Consider the following 23,648-nt stretch of genomic DNA (forward strand, 5'->3'; position numbering starts at 1 on the left):
TCAGGCTGTTTTGGACGGCAAATCTTGAGTGGACTATAAATGCCCAACAATGCTTTTACTCAAGCTTAGAAAGTTGTTTGTCTCCGGTCATGTGGTCACCTTTAAATCTAAGATATATGTACATGCAAACCAAACCTACTTAAATTGTCCTGTTTAAAACTCAGGAAAAAATTGCAGCTTAAATTAGAAAAAAGGCTATTTAGAGTTGAACATTGTATCGTCTTTCTGATCCCAAAAGCAATCCTCAACCCCCAAATCAATCATATGATAATAGTACGTTCAAAACACAAGATACAAACAACCTCAGCTCTAAAAAGGCACCGGGATCTGAAATCTTACCACAGGGAGATGATTGGTCACACGTAAAACCTTAAGCACTTTGAAGGGGGTTTGACAGCTATTGTTGCCATCTTTTTTTATAACCCAGAATTGAAGGATCGCATTTCAAAACCTCAAGTCTCGTAAGTATTTAATGATATTCATAGATATAACGACTAATGTTGACATGGTTCAGGCCATATCGTTACGGCATACCATGTCATGTATAGTTTTTCAATACAGACTTTGAAGTGAAAGGCGTGCGTGTGAGTTTTGACTGAGTTGAAATAGGTGACGTAGTGTTAAGCTATACACAAAATGGTGCGTAATTTGGGCTGTTTATACCATTTGTATTGTACAGGTGCTGTGTCATTGTGTGGGGTACAAGTGTCGTATGAAAAATTAATGAACCCAAAGCAGCGTTATGAATTATTGATTGGGTGTTTATCAGGGTATGATGGACAATGGTGAAAAAGGTGTTGGTCGAGACATGCGTAAGGAAGGGTGCATTTCAGTCAACAGGTGGCATATGATAAAAAGTTCCGGTTAAAAAGACCTTTGAAAAGCTATCTTTTTACGTTGATTTTTCCGTACATTGCAAACTAATTTTCATTCAAATTCTATCCCCAAACTGGGTGTAATATACTTAAAATTTCGTTTTAGTCATGTAACTTTTCTCTTACTTCTACCCTTTTTCTCCGCAACATGTTCTGCTCCAGATGAGCAGTCAGGCATTCCAAGGTTGAGGGTGAACAGAACCAGCGAAAGCTGAGTGTGGCAGCGGTGGAAACTTGCCTTGGAATACACATATTCGGATTTGACGGCTGTCTCCCCCAGAAAGGTAAGATGATTTTCTTGTTGTAAATTGAAAATGTCTTTCGTGGCTTTTTTTGGACGGTAGTGGATACGGTATGGACACTGTCCCAGGTGGACTAACAGCCTCCACTAGACTGGCCACTTTTACTCCATCCGCCAAATTCTTACTTATATTACGGACGTTTTGCGCAACGGACGTTGGAGCATTTACATTTAAGTTAGTGGCACCACAATACCTGGATTAAACATGATTTTAGATTGTTAGAATTTGTTGAGTCAACGCTTTCCTGATCATGATACCAGGGGTTTGGGTGACGTCGAAAATGTGGTAAAGATATGACTAATGACAGCACTTCTTCAACATGTAAGCGTTGTGTATGACCACAAATGTAGACCACGTTGAAATGAGACAATTTTCCATCTCTCCATCCCATGAAATTCATTATTAGGATATCACATAGACCACGCTCATTCACTTACTCTACAAACTTATTGGGGCAATAAGTTTTTCTTTTTTTAATTGAACCGCTGTAAAGTCAATTTGCTGCACATGTTTCGCCTTTTGGGTATTATATTTGGGAAGGTTATTTTGCTAAGGTTATCAAATATCGCCACAGCCTAATCAAGTCTGATCAAGCAAACATAATGACCAGTCGTGCTACCACAGCTGCAATTACAGTAAGAGCATATAATTACCCCACTAACATTTGTGGTAATGATTCTCCGCGTCGTTTTGTTCTTTACGTGACCACCACCGGTGCACCACAAAATCTGTGGGATACACGCGAATTCCTATAGCTGCGTGACAACAGCACGGTATTGGGCTTTCTATGATAACGTTACAAGGACCATCCTTATTGTCCGAGCGGTTGATCCACATAGGTATACCCAAGTGTCCTAAACAAAAACACAACGGTTGAATATACACTACAGCAAAACGGTAGTTTTTTTTCTATGGCATTCATGTTTGGTATGTTTTAGTACGTATGACTAAGGACGTAAACCTTTTATGCATATACAAATAAAGATACGATGACGCTTGGTTAATCCAACGAACAGATCACAACGAGCTCTTTTGACTATTCTAATACACATTGTATTTTACAACTCATGCGAAAAATGAATGCTACGTTTATGCATTTCGCAGACATCAGAATGGGCCACCAGACGACCACAAAGATCAGTCCGTATCTTGTATCCTACCTATTGACGACGTACGCTGTTTGGACAGTGGGACTTGGTCAAGCCGTACCTTCAGCTGAGGCTAATGTGGGACTGGACAGGGTACGGCGTGGTGTCATGTGCGTGACTGGATGTAGCTGTAACAGTGCTACAGCCACAGTCACCTGCATATGGCCATCTTTGGACGCTATATCCGGGTAAGTGTATTGAGAGAACACACATGTGAAGTGTGCATAATCTACGTACACTGCTTTTACAACTATAGAATATTTTCTGCATCATGTGTAATGCGTCTTTTTTAGATTTATCATCACATGGACACTTGATCTCCCCGTGTGTTTTCTAAGTTTTCTGATAGAAGTGCAGTAATAATCACTTCGATTCTGTCAGAAAACTTAGAAAACACTATTTTTCATGCAAAGCCTAAGGATGGTAGAAATGATTCAAAACGCTAGTGAAGCACTTTCTGGCAGCGACTTATCTTAAAGATTCATTTTCATACCGGTTTTTACTAAAAGAAAATCGAACCATTAACGAAAATTATAGTTGGTTTCATACATTCTCTGCAGCATGCCCAAGTGACTGTGCAAAATTTTATTTTGGTTATCAAAGAAGCGTCAGATAATTTCAATTTTTCTTCACAACCTCAGCGTCCCCGTCGGCACCAGCGCTCTGAGTTTCCGTGGTGGGAAACTGACGAAGGTTCCCCGGGGGACGTTCGCCAACTTCGCGAGCCTGAAGACTCTTCATCTGGACCAGAACAACATCAAGACCCTCGCCGACGGATCGTTCACCGGGCTGTCCAACCTGAGGAGGCTCACACTGAGCAGGAACGCGCTCTGGGTGGTACGTAGGGTACTGGATTGTATGTATGGTATTCATTTTCTGGGTATGGAAGAAAGTAAAATATTGAAAGCCTTAAGCCTTAAGGCTGGACTTAATGTTTCAAAATGATGATACGTCTAGCTATAGGTTGATACTTTGGTTGGATTGTTTTCTTTGGAAGGAATGTATCGTTTGAAAAAGCCAAATATCATATGTTACTTTCGTTCAGTCATTTAGGATTATACGTTACGAATGGCTAATAATTGTGTGTGTGTGTGTGTGTGTGTGTGTGTGTGTGTGTGTGTGTGTGTGTGTGTGTGTGTGTGTGTGTGTGTGTGTGTTTGTGTGTTGAAGTCGGGCATGTCCCTTTATTTCTGTGTACACCCTTGTGTAAGGGTCTATGCTTATGTTATCTTATTAAAACCTTTCCCCTAGATTCCACGAAACTCCTTCCGGGGGCTACAGCGCGTGTCCCGTCTGGACCTGAGTAAGAACCGGATCTCCGTCCTGTCGTCTTACGTCTTCACAGGGCTGGCGTCTCTGATGACTCTCGACCTCCGCGACAACCCGGTGAGCTTCATCACGGAGAACGCGTTCGCCGGAGTGACCGCCATCAAACAGCTCTACCTCCGCGGCTGCCGCGTCACCAACATCGCCCACATCACCAAACCACTCCGCACTCTCCTCTCTCTCCAAACTCTGCAGTTGCAGTCCTTGCAAATCTCTTACCTCCCCACTAAGGCGATTCCGTTTCTTCCTAACCTGACTTCGGTAGATCTCAGCTACTGGAAGGGACTAAGGCGTATTCACCCCTTCGCCTTCAGCGGGTTGAATCTCAAAACGTTGTCCCTGAAAGGCGGCTCTCTCACCGGTGTGCCTTCGCAGGCCATCCTGAAGATCCCTTCTTTGGTGAATCTTAGTTTGTCAGGAAATCCGATCCGATACATTCAGCCCTACGATTTCAACGGGTTAAATAACCTCCAGAATCTTTATCTGAAGAGTCTTAACATCTTAGATGTTCGAGAGATGGGTTTCATAGGATTAGACAGCCTAGGGTTCTTGGATCTAACCGGCAATCCTCAGTTACAGCCCTTGAGACGGAAGGTTTTCGGAAGTCTAAAAACGGTCGTGTCTCTAAATGTCACCGGTTCTACGTGGAAGTGCGACTGCAACTTGAAGTGGTTTGCAGCGACCCCGAACGTAAATATTAAAAGAATAACATGTAACAGCCCCCCGCTGTGGAGGAACAAGAACCTGTTCACGTACCTGAAGACACGGGCGTATGATAATCTCATGACGTGTAGTGTACCCATTGTAGCCGCCAGGCCGTCGGCACTCAATGCTACTATGGGTCAGAACACTAAACTCTCCTGCTATGTGTCGAGCGGCGCAGCTTCTACCATCAACTGGGTTGCTCCCAACAAAAGGGTCATTCTGTCCGGGTTGCCATGGGGACGGGTTAGCATGAACCAGACCTCGCGTTCAGTCGGGACGCTGACCATCAAAAACGTAACCGCCGCCGACGCAGGTAAGTACGTCTGTTTGGCATACAACGGCGGTGGGAATAGAACTTCTACAGTAGATCTGAAAGTGGTCCCGATTGTACCCACACCCCCAGCCTCTTCCCTGCGAATGAAACACGCCTACACCAAAGAGAATTTCATCCTGTCTTGTCTCATAGGCTCTCTGCTGTTTCTCGGGGCTGTGGTTGGCTGTTACTCCATCATCTTTCCCTGTAGTAGAATGTGCCAGGCGCAAACGATAGCGATTAAGATAGACATGCCTGAGACGACTCTGTCTCCCGAACAGACCGGTGGAAGGAAAGGTAATGTCAGTGCCAACATGAACATACAAAGGAGCACGTTGTAAAATGGATGCCAACATTGAAAGTGTTGTCATGTTGTCGTAAAGGTTAGGGCGGAATTGGCCCAGAACCTAGAGGTCCTGGGTTCGAATCCCCTGACATGCCACCGATGTTATGTCCTTGGGAAAGGAACTTAACACGACTTTCCTCACTCTACTCAGGTGTAGAAATGGGTACCTAGCTTTGGTTGGGGAGGTAAAAGGCGGCGAAAGTAAAGGAGAGGCTTGTCACAAGCTTTGATAGATATTTTAATGGTACTTTTGATACTAGAGTATAATACTGTCTAAAGTATCAGTTAAGATGAAAATGATTATGGTTGTATTTTAAGATAGCGCTTATTTTTGCTAGATAGGGACTACTAATGATAAGTTTGCTGTAAGTATGAATCTTTCGCATTTGTATAAATTCGTGTGCAGAAATCTAAGGAGTTATTACTTTTCACGTGACTCCTCCGTGATAGTTGGTTGAACTGTTACAAAATTCTGGATCATGTAGATAACGTAGCGTATGTCATATTCACCTAAATGTTGAATGATTGAACACAATATCTTACAATGTTAATTACCTACACTCATGTCTTACTGTAGCTTTTGTGGTTTTAGATTTGAATAAATATGATTCAAGATTTGTATACACCAAAAAATGTACATAATTTTTGTAGCCTTCTAGATAATCTGTATACATATTTTGCGTGCACTTTTTATTACTGTATTCGTAGTAAGCCTTTTTTGAGTCTTGGATCCCAAGGATGTTATCCTACCTGGTGTCTCTTTATATCTTAGTTTTGACTTTAAGCATTAAAGTGCGTGAGAAACACAGACGATGTGTTGCATCTAATGTAAGTAACAATGCTTAAACATCACAACTATCGATCCATCCATCCATCCATCCATCCATCCATCCATCCATCCATCCATCCATCCATTGAAGTACGGTGTATATTTTGATTTAGCTCACAACAAAAACACAACCCACGCATCGGATATATAGTCAAACCTCACCAATGTATTTATTTCTGCTGCATTGTAAAATCAAGGTAGCTGACAGTGTAAGGACGCCCACATTCCATAATAAAATCACAATGGAAAATAAAAAGGTTCCGTATATAAGGCCATATACATAAATGATACGACAAACGGAATGAGCATATTTAGTGGTATACCAGATTTAGGCTTAAACTTATGACGAGACAGGTACCAAACATTTACCCATGTGCTGTACATACAAGACACGACATACAGAATTAGTATTTTTAGTGTACACCATATTTAGGCTAAACATTGCGACGAGAAAGGTACCAAACATTAACCCATGTGCTGTCCCGAACAAGAACATTGCAAGCTAGTGATATTTGGGTGAGGGACATTTTCAAACTATTTCTCAATCCATCTTTGTCATTCTAACGGATATAATTTCAGGGGTAGAATGCTGACCTACAGCTTTACGTAGATGTGAACTTCGTTGTCGTTCAAATTACACATAATACAATTCATACTTTAAAATCTTTCTATATACATAACTTCAAAAATACAAAAAGTCTGCGCTGCTGTACTCATCTCCAACAGGATGAGATCGCGTCGCGGCACCGTGACAGTGCCCTGGCGACTCCTCGCAGCTTCCTCTTCACCCACCTCCTGGCAGGGTGAGCCCGTCGCTGCCTGTAGTAGTCCGCGTACTCTTGGTACGTATACGTGACTGGGGAGACTTGATCGGCCACCATTTCCTGGAGCACCTCCAGCGGGAGCGACAGCTGCTGAATCCTTAGCCGGACGGACTCGGTGGATCTGTTTAAGATGTCGTGGAGCTCGGCCGCCGTCTTGTCCTGGACGGGCTGGAAGTTGACTGAGACCAGCCGGCCCGTCGGTAGCGGCGCAATGCTGTCGGCAGCTTGGAACACCAGGTGGCATCGCTCCATGTCAGGGGTGAACGTTGTGAGCAGCGAGAAGCCGAACTGACCGAAGTTGTTCCTATAAAGAACAAAATGCGGCTGAAGGACGGGGGTGCTTTCCGTGGCCTTTGTGGCTGCGTCGGTCAGATGCTGGGTGGGGGCCGGCTCCACTAGCTTCACGGCTAGAGACTGCCTGCGAACAGGCTTTCGCGGCGTCACGGTGATGGTCGTCTGGGACGTTTCGTCTGGCAGACCCATGAGAAGCGTGCGGAGTAGCTGCTCTTGCCTCACGGCAAGGGCCCTCTGGGCATCTTTAGCGGTCGCAGACCGGATGCGGGGTGGCTTGTTTGGCCTAACGGCATCTTTGCCGGCCACAGACAAGGTACGCCGTAACCTTCGTGTTGCCAGCCGCGTCACCAAGCACAAGGCTGCGCAGAAGATCTTCTGCGGCAGGCTCCACGTCATCCGACGTCGCACCAGCAGTGTCGCCAATAAGGTGGGTTTGGGGTGGTTTTACGCTAGGCACCGAGTCGGCCGGAGGTTCCTCTTGCTTTGCGGCAGCCGCCGTCTGGACAGCTGTGTCAGCCAGGGACTGGGTGCAGAGGGGTGTCTGCGTTTCCGTGGCACTCGCAGACCTGGGAGTATGCAGAGACTTGGTCCGTGGGGGCTTCTGGGGCCTGACGTTAACCACACTAGCCTCTGACAATTGCAAGGTGGTGCTCGCCTTTCCCTCCAGCTCGTCCTTGATGTCTCGTACTGAACGTCTGTGTTTAGACAGGAAGATTAATATCACACATTGTCCTTGTGGACGCAATCGTACATGCTTCTATTCTAACGAGAGGACGAGTACACTGACGAGTAATGGTGGAATTTTTGTGCGGTTATGATCGAGATGCTCATATCTTTTACATAACATAAACCGAAAACATTCTACCAAAGAAAGCCGAGAGAAGACTCATGAAGAAACCCAAGATGTCATTCCTTTTACTGACACCTACTCACATATCAAATATCTTAGGGATTCATTCGAAGCTTCTGGAGTTATGATGTTCACAATCCACCCCACAGACAATCCCACAAATGACACCGAAAACTTTGTTTTCTTTGCGAACCCGAATCCTTTGTGAAGTAATTAAATGAATCCTATAGATTACATGTTAAACGCACGGCATTCAGTACCCTGGAAAGCCGTCAGGGGGTCCATAATCAAACCTTGATATTTGCTAAAACCCATCCACATACCAAACATGCCCTACAGATGCAACTATAACTTCTCGAAGCTGCCCATTAACAAAAACACAGTACAGACAAACACACAGACGCCATCGAACACAAGATTTGTTTGCGAACGTAAGTACCTGCTCAGGACTTGGTCTGCATCAGGCAGTGTCAGGACGGGTGTGATGCCAGCAGCTGCATGACAGGGCTGGCTGGTCAGGGCCTCGAAACTGCTCACGAGTTTGCTCACGTGAGTCGACCTGTAAAGTGCGCAAAATATATATATCTATACTAGCTACAACAGTATTTGAATACTTGGCTTTCTCTTTCTGTTATTTTCATAGGTAATCAACAAAAGCATAAAGTCATATCCTAAACTGCTCCACCCATGTCCAGTATCAGGGTGAAATGCACGAAGTTGTCCTAAGTTAAGTTAGATGTCCGAAGTTGTCCAAAGTTGTCCGAAGTTGTCCGAAGTTATGACGTCATCCTAACTTTGGACAGTCAGCCGGGTGGTGTACGAAGTTGTCCGAAGTTGTCCGAAGTTATGACGTCACCCTAACCATGACGTCATCCTAACTTTGGACAGTCAGCCGGGTGGTGTACGAAGTTGTCCGAAGTTGTTCGAAGTTATGACGTCACCCTAACCATGACGTCACCCTAACTTTGGACATTCAGCCGGGTGGTGTACGAAGTTGTCCGAAGTTGTCCGAAGTTTTGACGTTCTTAGAGCGGTGTCGTTTTTCAGTCTATCAGTTTGAAACCGGGTTGCGCTGAAGTCGCCACGGCTAATTTTTAGTCCGTGTCTTTGACGAAATAGACTTTCTTTACGGGAGAATTACGGACAATATCATATCATGTCGTGCAGTAAATCTTTGAAGGCTACAGATCTACATTCGTCCTGGAAAGTCGAGTTCGACTGGAAGGATTTTCCGGAAGAACTTGTTCAGGTGGGTTAGTCGTATTTATCGCATCTCAATATCTTTTGCGTTCTGACTTTTGATTTATAAATCTTATTTCTATAGTAATTAAATGTACTCAAAAATGATAATTCTTTTTTAAATTCATCTTTGTTCAGAGAGTCTACTTCGTAAAACATGACATACTAGGACTTCCTGACGCGGACAAAACGGCAGCGATAGTGGCCTTGGCTCAGCATGGTGTCAACATCAAGGAGTATGCTGACACTCTCGTCGATAGGTAAGCGGAAAATTGAATTTTTTTATGTATACAGAATTGCCATGATATTGATCATATTTGCGTCGATATCTGTTTCCATAAGGATTATTTATTATACGCTATTCTTAAAGATAAGTAGTTAACATGACCAGGTACTTAATGTTGTTTACCTGATATTATTTTGCTTTGTTTCGTTTAGTGTTAGTGTTGTGTTCGAAAAGAGAGCATTGATGAGATGATGAAGTGTGTCTTGTAAATGAATCGTGAAACGATAAATAGCGACGGCAACAATTAACGTTGGCATTAGTGAGTGACAATTTCTTTTTTATTAAAACACAGCGAAGCAGAGGGAGACATGAATAAGTCCATTGAGGCAAACGAAGTGATCGCGGGAGAGAAAAGGAAGTTGTGCGCCGCTTCAACGATGCTCTCTCCACTATGCGATGCCGACGATGACGACGACTTTGCTCCGACAACCAATAAAAGGTGATCAATTTAAACAGTCTTTTTATGTAAAAGGGGTGTGACCTTGCAGGCAGAAACTGCCATACTTCTGTACTAAATGGTGGAAGTACTTCAATTAATTGTTGAATTACAAGGATTAAAATAACAACTACTACTTCTTATGATACAAAGTAGTGAAAGAAGACTGCAATACATGTAGTTTATAAATAGATATGGGAGATGTTTTCAGGTACTTGTATTTAGAAGTGACGTAAAAATGGAAATATAATAGTAAGAGTGAACTTAAATTATTTTGTGTGCATTGTTTAAGCGAACTTTAGGAGTAGAAATAAAAGACTAAAAGACTTAAATAAAACTAACTAAACTAAAATAAATGAATTTTTTACAATGCATGAACATTGTTTTTGTGATGATTTATGTGCATCTATATTTCATTTGTTCATATGCGTGAGTGGTGTGTATCATATTTACATATATATATAAGTTTTTACTATGTATTAAGTAACTTTGGACAACTTCGTACACATGCCACCCTACCCTGCCTACTGTACGAAGTTAGATGACGTCACGTAACTTTGCACAACTTCGGACAACTTCGTACACATGCCACCCTACCCTGCCTACTGTCCGAAGTTAGCTGACGTCACGTTACTTTGCACAACTTCGGACAACTTCGTACATTTTCCACCCTACCCTGCCTACTGTACGAAGTTAGATGACGTCACGTAACTTTGCACAACTTCGGACAACTTCGTACATTTTCCACCCTACCCTGCCTACTGTACGAAGTTAGATGACGTCACGTAACTTTGCACAACTTCGGACAACTTCGTACACTTGCCACCCTACCCTGCCTACTGTCCGAAGTTAGCTGACGTCACGTAACTTTGCACAACTTCGGACAACTTCGTACACTTGACACCCTACCCTGCCTACTGTCCGAAGTTAGATTACGTCATCCAATAAACGATTTAACGTCATCTGTGACTCCCGATATAGCCTCAAAGCCACTAGGAAACGGCTTCAACTTCGTACAACTTCGTACAACTTCGTACACCCTAACTTCGTGCACTTCACCCTGATACTGGACATAGCTCCTAAACTGCATTGTCTCTTGTACAGTAGATTATGTTTCATATAATTGTCAATAAGTAGCATAAACTGTCATTCACTGTTTCTGATACAGTTGCTGACTAAGAAAGTTATCAACATTATGTGTTGAAGAGAAATATCCAATAGAAAATGCCGACATATGGTTCAAAACTCTCTGCATCGTTGCTGACCGGGAAATACTGTCAAGGTCGTACGGCATGAAAAAGGATTGGATTCCATCACTGTAACACACTTAAAGTGTTAAACAAGGCAAAATAAGGGATGCTAACTTACCTGGCCAGTAGGTCCTTTCTCAACTTGCCTTTTTCCATTTTCAAATCGAGATATACTCGAAAACAACGAACAAATCAACAAGAAATAGCGGATAAACACGGAAACGACCCGTTCGTGTCCGCAGGTGATTTGTTTGTGCCGCGTTGCCGCGGGAGCAAGACGAAGACTTGTTCTGGAACATCATTGACTATTAAACTAGTGTTGCATCATGACGTTCTTGAACCGTAGTTTGGTTTGACGACGTGTAACGGCCGTGTTCTTCTGCCTTCCTAAAGTCTTGTGCTGTTGCGTTTTTTGTTTGACATTGTCACAACTGAAACTGAGTTAGAGCTACGTGGTTTTAGTTTTTCAGCAGTGAAAAACTTTAAGAGAAACTTAGATTTAGCGCAAAGGCCCGCGGGACGGTTCGATGGTGTCACGAACACGTGCCACGGCGGTCAATTCAAGCGAAGATAGTTTTAGCGGTATTTCAGTCTATTTTACAGGGAAAAGCATCGTTTTACACATTCGATTTCGTCCATCCACCAATCCATCCATTCATCCATCCATCCATCCATCCATCCATCCATCCATCCATCCATCCATCCATCCATCCATCCATCCATTTGAAATTGAGATGTATATATCTTCATTAAGCATACGAAAAAAACATAAACCAGTCATCAGGTGTACAGTCCAACCTCACCAATCTATTCATTTCTTCTGCATTGTAAAATCAACGGGAGTTGTCGGCTGACAGTACTAGTGTACGTAAGGACACTCACACTTCATAGTAAAATCACATTCATGGATCTTACTTATGTTTTCGTATATAAGTACATACAAGACACGACATACAGAATTAGTATTTTTAGTGTACACCATATTCAGGCTAAACATTGCGACGAGAAAGGTACCAAACATTAACCCATGTGCTGTCCCGAACAAGAACGTTGCAAGCTAGTGGTATTTGGGTGAGGGACATTTTCATACTTTCTCTTGATCTATCTTTATTATTTTAACACATATAGATTCAGGGGTAGAATACTGACTTACAGCTCTACCGTAAATGTGAATGCCGTTGTTCAAACTAAACATCATAGAAATTTATACTTTCATACTCATATAAAACCTCTTTATATACGTGTACATAACTTCATAAATAGAAAATATCTGCGCTGCTGTATTCATCTCCAGCACGATGTAAATGCCCCCCGGAATCGTGACAGTGCCCTGGCCACCCCTCGCAGCTTCCTCTTCACCCACCTCCTGGCAGGGTGAGCCCGTCGCTGCCTGTAGTAGTCCGCGTACTCTTGGTACGTATACGTGACTGGGGAGACTTGATCGGCCACCATTTCCTGGAGCACCTCCAGCGGGAGCGACAGCTGCTGAATCCTTAGCCGGACGGACTCGGTGGATCTGTTTAAGATGTCGTGGAGCTCGGCCGCCGTCTTGTCCTGGACGGGCTGGAAGTTGACTGAGACCAGCCGGCCCGTCGGTAGCGGCGCAATGCTGTCGGCAGCTTGGAACACCAGGTGGCATCGCTCCATGTCAGGGGTGAACGTTGTGAGCAGCGAGAAGCCGAACTGACCGAAGTTGTTCCTATAAAGAACAAAATGCGGCTGAAGGACAGGGGTGCTTTCCGTGGCCTTTGTGGCTGCGTCGGTCAGATGCTGGGTGGGGGCCGGCTCCACTAGCTTCACGGCTAGAGACTGCCTGCGAACAGGCTTCCGCGGCGTCACGGTGATGGTCGTCTGGGACGTTTCGTCCGGCAGACCCATGAGAAGCGTGCGGAGTAGCTGCTCTTGCCTCACGGCAAGGGCCCTCTGGGCATCTTTAGCGGTCGCAGACCGGATGCGGGGTGGCTTGTTTGGCCTAACGGCATCTTTGCCGGCCACAGACTGGGTACGGGATGGCTTCACCGTAACCTTCGTGTTGCCAGCCGCGTCACCAAGCACAAGGCTGCGCAGAAGATCTTCTGCGGCAGGCTCCACGTCATCCGACGTCGCACCAGCAGTGTCGCCAATAAGGTGGGTTTGGGGTGGTTTTACGCTAGGCACCGAGTCGGCCGGAGGCTGGGCACTGGCTGGTTTCTCTTGCTTTACGGCAGCCGCCGTCTGGACAGCTGTGTCAGCCAGGGACTGGGTGCAGAGGGTTTTCTGCGGTTCCTTGATACTCGCAGACTTGGGAGAAGCATCACGCGGCAGCTTGGTCCGTGGGGGCTTCTGGGGCCTGACGTTAACCACACTAGCTTCTGACGAGGTGGTGCTCGCCTTTCCCTCCAGCTCGTCCTTGATGTCTCGTACTGAACGTCTGTGTTTAGAGAAGAAGATTGATATCACACATTTTCCTTGTGGACGCAATCATACATGCTTCTATTCTAACGAGAGGACGAGTAATGGTGGAATTTTTGTGCGGTTATGATCGAGATGCTCAAATCTTTTACATAACATAAACCGAAAACATTCTACCATAGAAAGCCGATAGAGTCAATTCCATGTCACCGAGAGGGTTTTCAGGTGATATTGCTAATCAGTTTGAACAATTTTAGAGAAAAGACTATTTCAGTCAAACAAATTCCAGACTGTTCAAACAATTAGAAATGAAAGTTTGAACATGTTTGAACTCATCGATATATTTTGGAAATATTATGAAAGTAATTGCACAAATATCTCTTTATTTAGAACAATTTTCAAACATCTGTGTGATTGTTTCACTGTTGGAACATGTTCCAACATTTTGCATCATTCTCAAAATGGTAGATTTGGGTTATTGCCTCCATAAAAGTAGGTGCTAATCACGTTCTATCGTCTGCATCTGTATATTTTTAGATTTCACGTCTTGACTCTGGCAGCTCTTCTGTCTTGAGGTGTCTATGCATGGCACCTAGGCCTAATCCACTATACTTTGAAGGGATGTGTGAATTGCCCTGCTCCCAGCCCACTGACCCAGTTATACCATGTTTGTAGAATGTTGGAACATGTTCAAACAAATGATTTATCTATGTTGCAACAGTTCAGGAACTAATACAAATAATGTGTTCAATGTTGGAAATTTGTTTAACATGTTGGAACACAGCAGAAAATATCTAGAACATCAAATAAATGTTGTAAATTGTTCTTAAGAGTTACTTATCTCACATAGATTGTTACAAAGGTTTTGTAAATGTTAGAACAAAAGGCAACAAACACCCTCTGGGTAATGTGGAATTGACTCTAGAAGACTCATGAACAAACCCAAGTTGTCACTCCTTTTACTGACACCAACCCACATATCAAATATCTTAGGGATTCATTCGTATCTTCTCGAGTTATGATGTTCACAATCCACCCCACAGACAATCCCACAAATGGCACCGAAAACTTGGTCTTCTTTGCGAACCCGAATTCTTTGTGCAGTAATTAAATGAATCCTATAGATTACATGGAAAGATCCTATAGATAACATTACCTTGGAAAGCCGTCAGGGGGTCCATAATCAAACCTTGATATTTGCTAAAACCCATCCACATACCAAACATGCCCTACAGATGCAACTATAACTTCTCGAAGCTGCCCATTAACAAAAACACAGTACAGACAAACACACAGACGCCATCGAACACATGATTTGTTTGTGAACGTAAGTACCTGCTCAGGACTTGGTCTGCATCAGGCAGTGTCAGGACGGGTGTGATGCCAGCAGCTGCATGACAGGGCTGGCTGGTCAGGGCCTCGAAACTGCTCACGAGTTTGCTCACGTGAGTCGACCTGTAAAGTGTGCAAAATATATATCTATACTAGCTACAACAGTATTTGAATACTTGGCTTTCACTTTCTGTTATTTTCATAGGCAACCAACAAAAGCATAAAGTCTTATCCTAAACTGCATTGTCTCTTGTACAGTAGATTATGTTTTATATAATTGTCAATAAGTAGCATAAACTGTCATTCACTGTTTCTGATACAGTTGCTGACTAAGAAAGTTATCATCATTATGTGTTGAAGAGAAATATCCAATAAAAAATGCCGACATATGGTTCAAAAATTTCCGCACCGTTACTGACCGGGAAACACTGTCAAGGTCGTACGTCATGAAAAAGATTAGATTCCATCACTGTAACACACTTAATGTGTTAAACAAGGCGAAACAAGGGATGCTAACTTTACCTGGCCAGTAGGTCCTTTCTCAACTTGCCTTTTTCCATTTTCAACTCGAGATATACTCGAAAACAACGAACAAATGAACAAGAAGTAGCGGATAAACACGGAAACGATCCGTTCGCGTCCGCAGGTGATTTGTTTGTGCCGCGTTGCTGCGGGAGCAAAACGAAGACTTGTTCTGGAACATCATTGACTATTAAACTAGTGTTGCATCATGACGTTCTTGAACCGTAGTTTGGTTTGACGACGTGTAACGGCCGTGTTCTTCTGCTTCTCTAAGGTCTTGTTGCGTTTTTTTGTTGAAATTGTCACAACTGAAACTGAGTTAGAGCTACGTGGTTTTAGTTTTTCAGCAGCGAAAAACTTTAGGAGAAACTTAGATTTAGCGCAAAGGCCCGCGGGACGGTTCGATGGTGTCACGAACACGTGCCACGGCGGTCAATTCAAGCGACGATAGTTTTAGCGGTATTTCAGTCTGTTTTACAGGGAAAAGTATATCGTTTTACACATTCGATTTCGTCCATCCACCAATCCATCCATCCATCCATCCATCCACCAATCCATCCATCCATCCATCCATCCATGCATCCATCCATCCATCCATCCATCCATCCATCCATCCATGCATCCATCCATCCATTTGAAATTGAGGTGTGTATATCTTCATTCAGCATACGAAAAAAAAACACAAACCACTCATCAGGTGTACAGTCCAACCTCACCAATCTATTCATTTCTTCTGCATTGTAAAATCAATGTGGGAGTTGTCGGCTGACAGTACTAGTGTACGTAAGGATACTCACACATCATAGTAAAATCACCTTCATGGATCTTACTTATGTTTTCGTATATAAGTACATACAAGACACGACATACAGAATTAGTATTTTTAGTGTACACCATATTTAGGCTAAACATTACGACGAGAAAGGTACCAAACATTAACCCATGTGCTGTCCTGAAGAAGAACATTGCAAGCTAGTGGTATTTGGGTGTGGGACATTTTCATACTTTCTCTTGATCCATCTTTATCATTTTAACACATATAGATTCAGGGGTAGAATACTGACTTACAGCTCTACCGTAAATGTGAACGCCGTTGTTCAAACTAAACATCATAGAAATTCATACTATCATACTCATATAAAACCTCTCTATATACATGTACATAACTTCATAAATAGAAAATATCTGCGCTGCTGTATTCATCTCCAGCACGATGTAAATGCCCCCCGGAATCGTGACAGTGCCCTGGCCACCCCTCGCAGCTTCCTCTTCACCCACCTCCTGGCAGGGTGAGCCCGTCGCTGCCTGTAGTAGTCCGCGTACTCTTGGTACGTATACGTGACTGGGGAGACTTGATCGGCCACCATTTCCTGGAGCACCTCCAGCGGGAGCGACAGCTGCTGAATCCTTAGCCGGACGGACTCGGTGGATCTGTTTACGATGTCGTGGAGCTCGGCCGCCGTCTTGTCCTGGACGGACTGGAAGTCGACTGCGACCAGCCGGCCCGTCGGCAGCGTCGCAATGCTGTCGGCAGCTTGGAACACCAGGTGGCATCGCTCCATGTCAGGGGTGAACGTTGTGAGCAGAGATAATCCGAACTGACCGAAGTTGTTCCTATAAAGAACAAAATGCGGCTGAAGGACGGGGGTGCTTTCCGTGGCCTTTGTGGCTGCGTCGGTCAGATGCTGGGTGGGGGCCGGCTCCACTAGCTTCACGGCTAGAGACTGCCTGCGAACAGGCTTCCGCGGCGTCACGGTGATGGTCGTCTGGGACGTTTCGTCCGGCAGACCCATGAGAAGCGTGCGGAGTAGCTGCTCTTGCCTCACGGCAAGGGCCCTCTGGGCATTTTTTGCGGTCGCAGACCGGATGCGGGGTGGCTTGTTTGGCCTAACGGCATCTTTGCCGGCCACAGACTGGGTACGGGATGGCTTCACCGTAACCTTCGTGTTGCCAGCCGCGTCACCAAGCACAAGGCTGCGCAGAAGATCTTCTGCGGCAGGCTCCACGTCATCCGACGTCGCACCATCAGTGTCGCCAATGAGGTGGGGTTTGGGTGGTCTATGTGGACTCACGCTAGCCGCCGACTCTGACGAGGTGGTGCTCGCCTTTCCCTCCAGCTCGTCCTTGATGTCTCGTACTGAACGTCTGTGTTTAGAGAAGAAGATTTATATCACACATTGTCCTTGTGGACGCAATCGTACATGCTTCTATTTTAACGAGAGGACGAGTACACTGACGAGTAATGGTGGAATTTTTGTGCGGTTATGATCGAGATGCTCAAATCTTTTACATAACATAAACCGAAAACATTCTACCATAGAAAGCCGATAGAAGACTCATGAACAAACCCAAGTTGTCACTCCTTTTACTGACACCTACCCACATATCAAATATCTTAGGGATTCATTCGAAGCTTCTCGAGTTATGATGTTCACAATCCACCCCACAGACAATCCCACAAATGACACCGAAAACTTTGTTTTCTTTGCGAACCCGAATCCGTTGTGAAGTAATTAAATGAATCATATATAGATTACATGTTTAGCGCACGGCATTCAGTACCCTGGAAAGGCGTCAGGGAGTCCATAATCAAACCTTGATATTTGCTAAAACCCATCCACATACCAAACATGCCTTACAGATACAACTATAACTTCTCGAAGCTGCCCATTAACAAAAACACAGTACAGACAAACACACAGACGCCATCGAACACATGATTTGTTTGCGAACGTAAGTACCTGCTCAGGACTTGGTCTGCATCAGGCAGTGTCAGGACGGGTGTGATGCCAGCAGCTGCATGACAGGGCTGGCTGGTCAGGGCCTCGAAACTGCCCACGAGTTTGCTCACGTGAGTCGACCTGTAAAGTGTGCAAAATATATATCTATACTAGCTACAACAGTATTTGAATACTTGGCTTTCGCTTTCTGTTATTTTCATAGGTAACCAACAAAAGTATAAAGTCTTATCCTAAACTGCATTGTCTCTTGTACAGTAGATTATGTTTTATATAATTGTCAATAAGTAGCATAAACTGTCATTCACTGTTTCTGATACAGTTGCTGACTAAGAAAGTTATCATCATTATGTGCTGAAGAGAAATGTCCAATAAGAAATGCCGACATATGGTTCAAAACTTTCTGCACTGTTGCTGACCGGGAAACACTGTCAAGGTCGTACAGCATGACAAAAGATTAGATTCCATCACTGTAACACACTTCAAGTGTTAAACAAGGCGAAACAAGGGATGCTAACTTACCTGGCCAGTAGGTCCTTTCTCAACTTGCCTTTTTCCATTTTCAACTCGAGATACACTCGAAAATCAACTAACAAACAACAAGAAATAGCGGATAAACACGGAAACGATCCGTTCGTGTCCGCAGGTGATTTGTTTGTGCCGGTTGCTGCGGGAGCGAATCGCAGACTTGTTCTGGAACATCATTGACTAATTATTGTTGCTTCATGAAGTTCTTGAACCGCAGTTTGACTTGACGGCGTTTAGCAACAAATTTTCTTGTACCATCCTAAATCATTGTCCCGTCGTACTTTTTTTTTGAAATTTTCGTTTCTAAAGTGAGCTAGAGCTACGTTGTCGCAATTTTTGAGCAACGAAAAACTTTTTGCGAGAACTTGGGTTTACCGCAAAGGCCTGTGGGACGGCATGATGACGTCACGAACATGGCGGTCATTTCAAGCGACGATGGTTCCAGCTAAGTCGGGCCGGCATTTCAGTCTGTTTTACAGGAGAAAGGTATCGTTTTGTATCTTTGATTCTGTCAGAACACCTTTCACAGACTACAGTTGATTTGATTTTAGAAGAACATGCGTGTTGCTGCATCAGTTGACCCGTATCGGGACATTGTTTTGGGTAGTAATTTGTGTGAAAATATCGTCTGCTATGCATGGAGCTGGAGGGGCAGCCGTTGGTTGATGATCCAGAAATGACACTTTCCTCAGTTAAATCAGAACAACAGCAACAAAATATACTTTCAGTCAATAATGTCAGTCTTTGCCATAGATAGATCAACATCATTTATATCTGGTGTGTCTTTCTAGAGGGCGAATATCATGTGTCGATTGCTTGAATTGCACGAATTTGCTGCACAAGAAATTTTCATTTGGTGTATAATGTTGATCTGAGTCACTCAGTGTTGCATCTAGCCTGGTCCCAGTCTCTAGGGGTCGGCCTAGGGGTGTTTTACCGGGCCCAGTCTGCATTATTGAATCGTATCTGATAGCCTATCTATACTTAGCTGCCATATAGAATTTTCGCTGCCACCCTACTAATCTAATCCAAGGCCATAAACACACCCCGATCGGACTAAGCTGTCTGGGTGGGCGGGGTCACTCCCTGCGCCGTAGAGATATCGAGGAGCCCCCGGCCCCGATGGTATGGTTTCCAGGCTATGTGGCATCATGATCAGTGTGTGTATCTTGACATCATCAACAGTGCAGATTGTAGGATGCAGGACGACTTCATCGACTCATTCTTCTTTGGACAGAGTGATGCAGATGATAACAGGTGATCATTAAAAAAAGATTCACAATGCAATGTGATGTTTTAACAGTCATCATTTGATGCCCGTGGCCTATGGTTTTCCTTGAATTGCTTGATCAAACTTATCAGTTGTTATCAACATTACTAACATGTTGTACTTTGGCGAAATAAGTTGAGTTTTATAGTGTGATTAAAACATAGAAATCAAAATTAAAATGTTACACAGTATGCATGCACAAACCACTGGTCTTGTCATTTCTGCTATTTAATAGCTCCTCATTTGCACTGAAGAAAAAGAACAAGAATGACTTTAAGTAGTTTAATACACAGAAAGACCAGGACATTTTGACTGCCTGTAGTGCTAGCTCCACAAATGAAACTAGAGTTCCACGACCTCATACCTTCGCCAAATGATTTTAACCATTGTGACTGACGTATTAGGAGTGTTTCTCATCAATTATAAATCAGACCAGTTGATTGTCTTAAAATATGACATGTCCAAAGTATAAGCTTAACAAAATATGACCTTAAGAAGGTTATGCTAATATTGATCATCAATTATGCAATTGATGCCCTTATTAGCATAATTTGATTCAACGATGTTCACATTCACATAACTTCCCGATGCCACAAAAAAGGATTGAATGCATAAAATTTCCATCATTTACCAGTATGGAATTATAGTAGTTTCTCATTTAAGTATGCAAATTAGGCCCACATTTGCATATTTTCTATCTTCAACATTCCTCTCTTCCTCAGTTACAATTTGAATAGTCACATCATGGCACAAAGCAGATTTCTAAAGTTGCCTCATTAATTGTACAAATTAGCATCTGATTTGCATAATTATTGTCCAATCATTCTAAGCATCACACAAGCTATCTACAGACCAAAAATCATGACCATCCATCAAGGCCATCTTAAGTTATAGTATTTTCTCATTAATTATGCAAATGAGGTCTTCATTTGCATAGTTCATATCAATTAATATTTCTCTCTTCCTCAGTTACATATGTCACATGTTTCAGAGTCCTATCATGGAATTTGGCGGATGTATAAACTTCCCTCATTAGTTATGCAAATTAGATACTGATTTGCATAAAAATATCTAATCATGTCCATCATCACTCAAGCTATCTACTTACCAAAAATCATTGCCATCCATCAAGCCCTTCTTGAGTTATTCCCTTTCAAAGTCAGATGCAAAACCTGCTCCTGCAGTTCCAAAAAAGCCGCTAGGGGGCCCAAACCCATACCACTTACTCTCTGTCCAAAGAGCTATCTACCACTCAAAGATCAGTTCCATAGCATGTCCAGAACACGAGATATCAAAACAGGAAGTTCCGCTGCAGTACCGTAACAAGCCGCTAGGGGACCCAAAATCTAATCATTTCCAAGTCTCATCAAGACCTACCCACCTACCAAATATCAAGACAATCCATCCAAGCCTTCTCGAGTTATCCTGTACATTACATACACACATACATACATACATACAAACGCTACCCTCTGCATAACCTTCTTGGCGAAGGTAACAACACACTGCATTTTGTGTGACAATGACCCCGTTCACACTCATTTTTTTCAATCGCGATTGAAGTATAATCGCGATTGTTCGATCCGATCGCGATTGAACGCAAAGAAACTTTTGCGTTCACACTGCTTTTCGCCAAGTGGATTAAAGTACGCCGTGACCCGATCGCGATTGAAGCACGATTGAAGCATGCTATCGGCGATCATCTGGTAAATGTTGTTGTTGTCCTTGTTGTCCTTGTTTTGTGTCTATTTTTCCGCTAGACATTGTCACTTGGTGCGGTAAATATCCCTCTTTCGGTGACATTTCCCCAGTTTGGCCTGCACCTCCTCTCTCCCCCAGATTGCGATGAGGACCCTGGTCTCCTCATCGCGCCATCTGCCACCAGCTGAAGTTGCTGACGGAGTTTTATTCTTCTTCTTGGGCATTGTTGACGATGAAAATTTGTTGTTGTTGTAAAAGAGCGATCTGACGTGCGGATTGGGTTTGTTTTCCCGCGCGATGCGAACTATGACCCCACGTACCCGCATGTATGACCTCCCACCCCCGGAACCAGCCAAAATCTCCACCGATCGCGATGGAATGAATCGTAGTTGTGTTCACACTCAAAATTTGATAGGATTGGATTGGATCCGATCGCGATTAATCCAATCAAACTACCTCCGGAGGTAGTTACAATCCAATCGCGATTGGATCGTTTTGGATCGTTCCAATCGCGATTGGGAGCGTTCACACTGAAAAAATCAATCGCGATCGGATCGATTCAATCGCGATTATACTTCAATCGCGATTGAAAAAAATGAGTGTGAACGGGGTCTACATCATTTCATTTCAATAACATCTTATCAGCATAGATATGTGTCTGTTCAGACTGGCATGAAAAAAGTAATTATAACACCTGTGGTAATTGTTGACAGGCAGAATGCAGAGGTACGCTACAGAGGCAACTGCAGCATCCCACCTCCCCCTGCATCCATGGACGAGTTTCCCTCTACACAGCTGCTGCAGGCATCTCAGGGACCACTGTCTCAGTTTGAGGGCAGACAGCAACCTTCAGGTCTAAATGTGTAATCAGTCATTTAGTGTCCGTATAATTACGATGAAATATTTATCTCATACTCAGTATGAGTCATAGTTGCTTATTGATGGCCAATACATTAATGACATACTTTCCTATCAATTTCTAGCAGAAAGGGTAGGAAAATCAGAACACAGAATTCTGAGTAAAAACCTTGTTACCGAAGGTATTTCTTTTGGTCTTTCTGTGTGTTTGTTTGTTTGTCTTGGCGTGTGTCCACAGTTTTTTTAAATATTGTAGCGTGTAAGCCACTGACAGGATGTGTGGTGGAAGTTGGTGTAATTGGAGATTGGCAAGATGTGAAGGTTTGCTGGGCCTGTCCCCAAAGTTGGTCCCCCAGGATGGGCTGATTGCCTTGGCCCAGGTCCATAGCTGCATAGGCAGGCAAATGTATGGACAGAATTAGAGAGAAATTCATAATCATAAAAATAAAAAACAAGTACATGTACAGTAATTCATAAAGACTATTTCCCAAGGTATTTGATTTCTTATCTGATCTTTGTACCTTTCTCCAGGGTCTCCAAGTTCCCAAATGTCAAGTACACAGTCCAGAACCGATGTCCAGCATGATCTGACTGAAAAGATTCCTACTTTGTTGTCCCAAATTACCTCAATGGATGATGTCGTTATTCCACCAAGTCAAGCCTCCATCCATAAGGAGCTGACAGCATCTCAGAGACCTCAGAGTGTTTCTGCCTACAGAACTGCGAGGTACTGGGTTACTTCTTTTTTCTATAACTGAGTTGCTGTGCAATTAGCACAGTTAGTTTTGAATCTCTATGAGTGTGAGTGAGAGTCATAGGCCAGTTTGGAAAGCCAAGTATGTACATGTGATAGGTACACTACTTTATGATATAAAGAAACATTTCTATTGTATTTCTCTTTGCAGGCCATTGTTCAAACCTCCATTCAGACCTGCCACCAATTTCGGTAGAGCAGGGTACAATCTACCATCCATTCAACCAGAGTATGGCCAAGGGGAAAGACTCTCAGATGAGCCAAGACAGTACTCACAGCCTGAGCATATCATTCAGCAAAGGGGTATTCTACAGGGTAGACAGCCTACTAAGTCTAATACAACACCTGCAAGGTATGGTCCTTTGCAACAGAGCTATCTTACTCCATCTCAGTCAGAAGTGGAATCAAATAGACAACACTCAAGAAATCGTTCCACCAGGCAGCTCTATGGCAACACACCAATGCCTCTCACTATTCCAAGTAAGTCAACCTGCTTTCCTATAAAATTTTGTAGTGTTGAGTTTCTTTTAG

The 23,648-nt window shown here is 43.5% G+C and overlaps 4 protein-coding genes across 4 annotated transcripts in view; 3 read left to right on the forward strand and 1 right to left on the reverse strand.

Moving 5' to 3' along the window:
- Positions 1 to 138: 138 nt before the first annotated feature.
- On the forward strand, positions 139 to 5,010 carry LOC136420767 (leucine-rich repeat and immunoglobulin-like domain-containing nogo receptor-interacting protein 3). The gene is made up of 4 exons (XM_066407902.1): positions 139 to 1,159; positions 2,282 to 2,513; positions 2,967 to 3,162; positions 3,577 to 5,010. Exons 2-4 carry the CDS (start codon positions 2,290 to 2,292, stop codon positions 5,008 to 5,010), a joined length of 1,854 nt encoding a protein of 617 aa, XP_066263999.1. The 5' UTR covers positions 139 to 1,159; positions 2,282 to 2,289.
- Positions 5,011 to 8,492: 3,482 nt separating this feature from the next.
- Positions 8,493 to 10,849, forward strand: LOC136447391 (uncharacterized). Its single transcript, XM_066446287.1, has 3 exons — positions 8,493 to 9,061; positions 9,190 to 9,311; positions 9,630 to 10,849. The coding sequence occupies exons 1-3, from the start codon at positions 8,969 to 8,971 to the stop codon at positions 9,778 to 9,780; spliced, it is 366 nt and encodes a 121-aa protein (XP_066302384.1). The 5' UTR covers positions 8,493 to 8,968; the 3' UTR covers positions 9,781 to 10,849.
- Positions 10,850 to 15,985: 5,136 nt separating this feature from the next.
- LOC136447399 (uncharacterized) lies at positions 15,986 to 18,245 on the reverse strand. The gene is made up of 2 exons (XM_066446300.1): positions 18,010 to 18,245; positions 15,986 to 17,413 (listed from the first exon to the last, which is right to left on the reverse strand). Exon 2 carries the CDS (start codon positions 17,059 to 17,061, stop codon positions 16,468 to 16,470), a length of 594 nt encoding a protein of 197 aa, XP_066302397.1. The 5' UTR covers positions 17,062 to 17,413; positions 18,010 to 18,245; the 3' UTR covers positions 15,986 to 16,467.
- A 689-nt stretch (positions 18,246 to 18,934) lies between these two features.
- The window catches only part of LOC136447402 (probable ATP-dependent DNA helicase HFM1), a 34,055-nt gene continuing 29,341 nt past the window's right edge, over positions 18,935 to 23,648 (forward strand). The window contains exons 1-5 of the mRNA XM_066446315.1: positions 18,935 to 19,020; positions 19,720 to 19,791; positions 22,219 to 22,358; positions 22,895 to 23,090; positions 23,269 to 23,597. Of these exons, the coding sequence (XP_066302412.1) occupies positions 19,733 to 19,791; positions 22,219 to 22,358; positions 22,895 to 23,090; positions 23,269 to 23,597 (724 nt within the window). The 5' untranslated portion in view covers positions 18,935 to 19,020; positions 19,720 to 19,732. The remainder of the gene's footprint in view (positions 19,021 to 19,719; positions 19,792 to 22,218; positions 22,359 to 22,894; positions 23,091 to 23,268; positions 23,598 to 23,648) is intronic.

Source organism: Branchiostoma lanceolatum, chromosome 1 (genome assembly GCF_035083965.1).
Source record: "Branchiostoma lanceolatum isolate klBraLanc5 chromosome 1, klBraLanc5.hap2, whole genome shotgun sequence".
NCBI classification, from domain to species: Eukaryota; Metazoa; Chordata; class Leptocardii; order Amphioxiformes; family Branchiostomatidae; genus Branchiostoma; species Branchiostoma lanceolatum.

Coding starts and splice junctions, on each gene's coding strand:
- LOC136420767 (XM_066407902.1), top strand. CDS start 2,290: ATGGGCCACCAGACGACCACAAAGATCAGTCCGTATCTTGTATCCTAC. Junction 2,514..2,966: donor TCTTTGGACGCTATATCCGG/GTAAGTGTATTG, acceptor TCACAACCTCAG/CGTCCCCGTCGGCACCAGCG. Junction 3,163..3,576: donor GCAGGAACGCGCTCTGGGTG/GTACGTAGGGTA, acceptor CCTTTCCCCTAG/ATTCCACGAAACTCCTTCCG.
- LOC136447391 (XM_066446287.1), top strand. CDS start 8,969: ATGTCGTGCAGTAAATCTTTGAAGGCTACAGATCTACATTCGTCCTGG. Junction 9,062..9,189: donor TTCCGGAAGAACTTGTTCAG/GTGGGTTAGTCG, acceptor ATCTTTGTTCAG/AGAGTCTACTTCGTAAAACA. Junction 9,312..9,629: donor GCTGACACTCTCGTCGATAG/GTAAGCGGAAAA, acceptor ATTAAAACACAG/CGAAGCAGAGGGAGACATGA.
- LOC136447399 (XM_066446300.1), bottom strand. CDS start 17,061: ATGGGTCTGCCGGACGAAACGTCCCAGACGACCATCACCGTGACGCCG.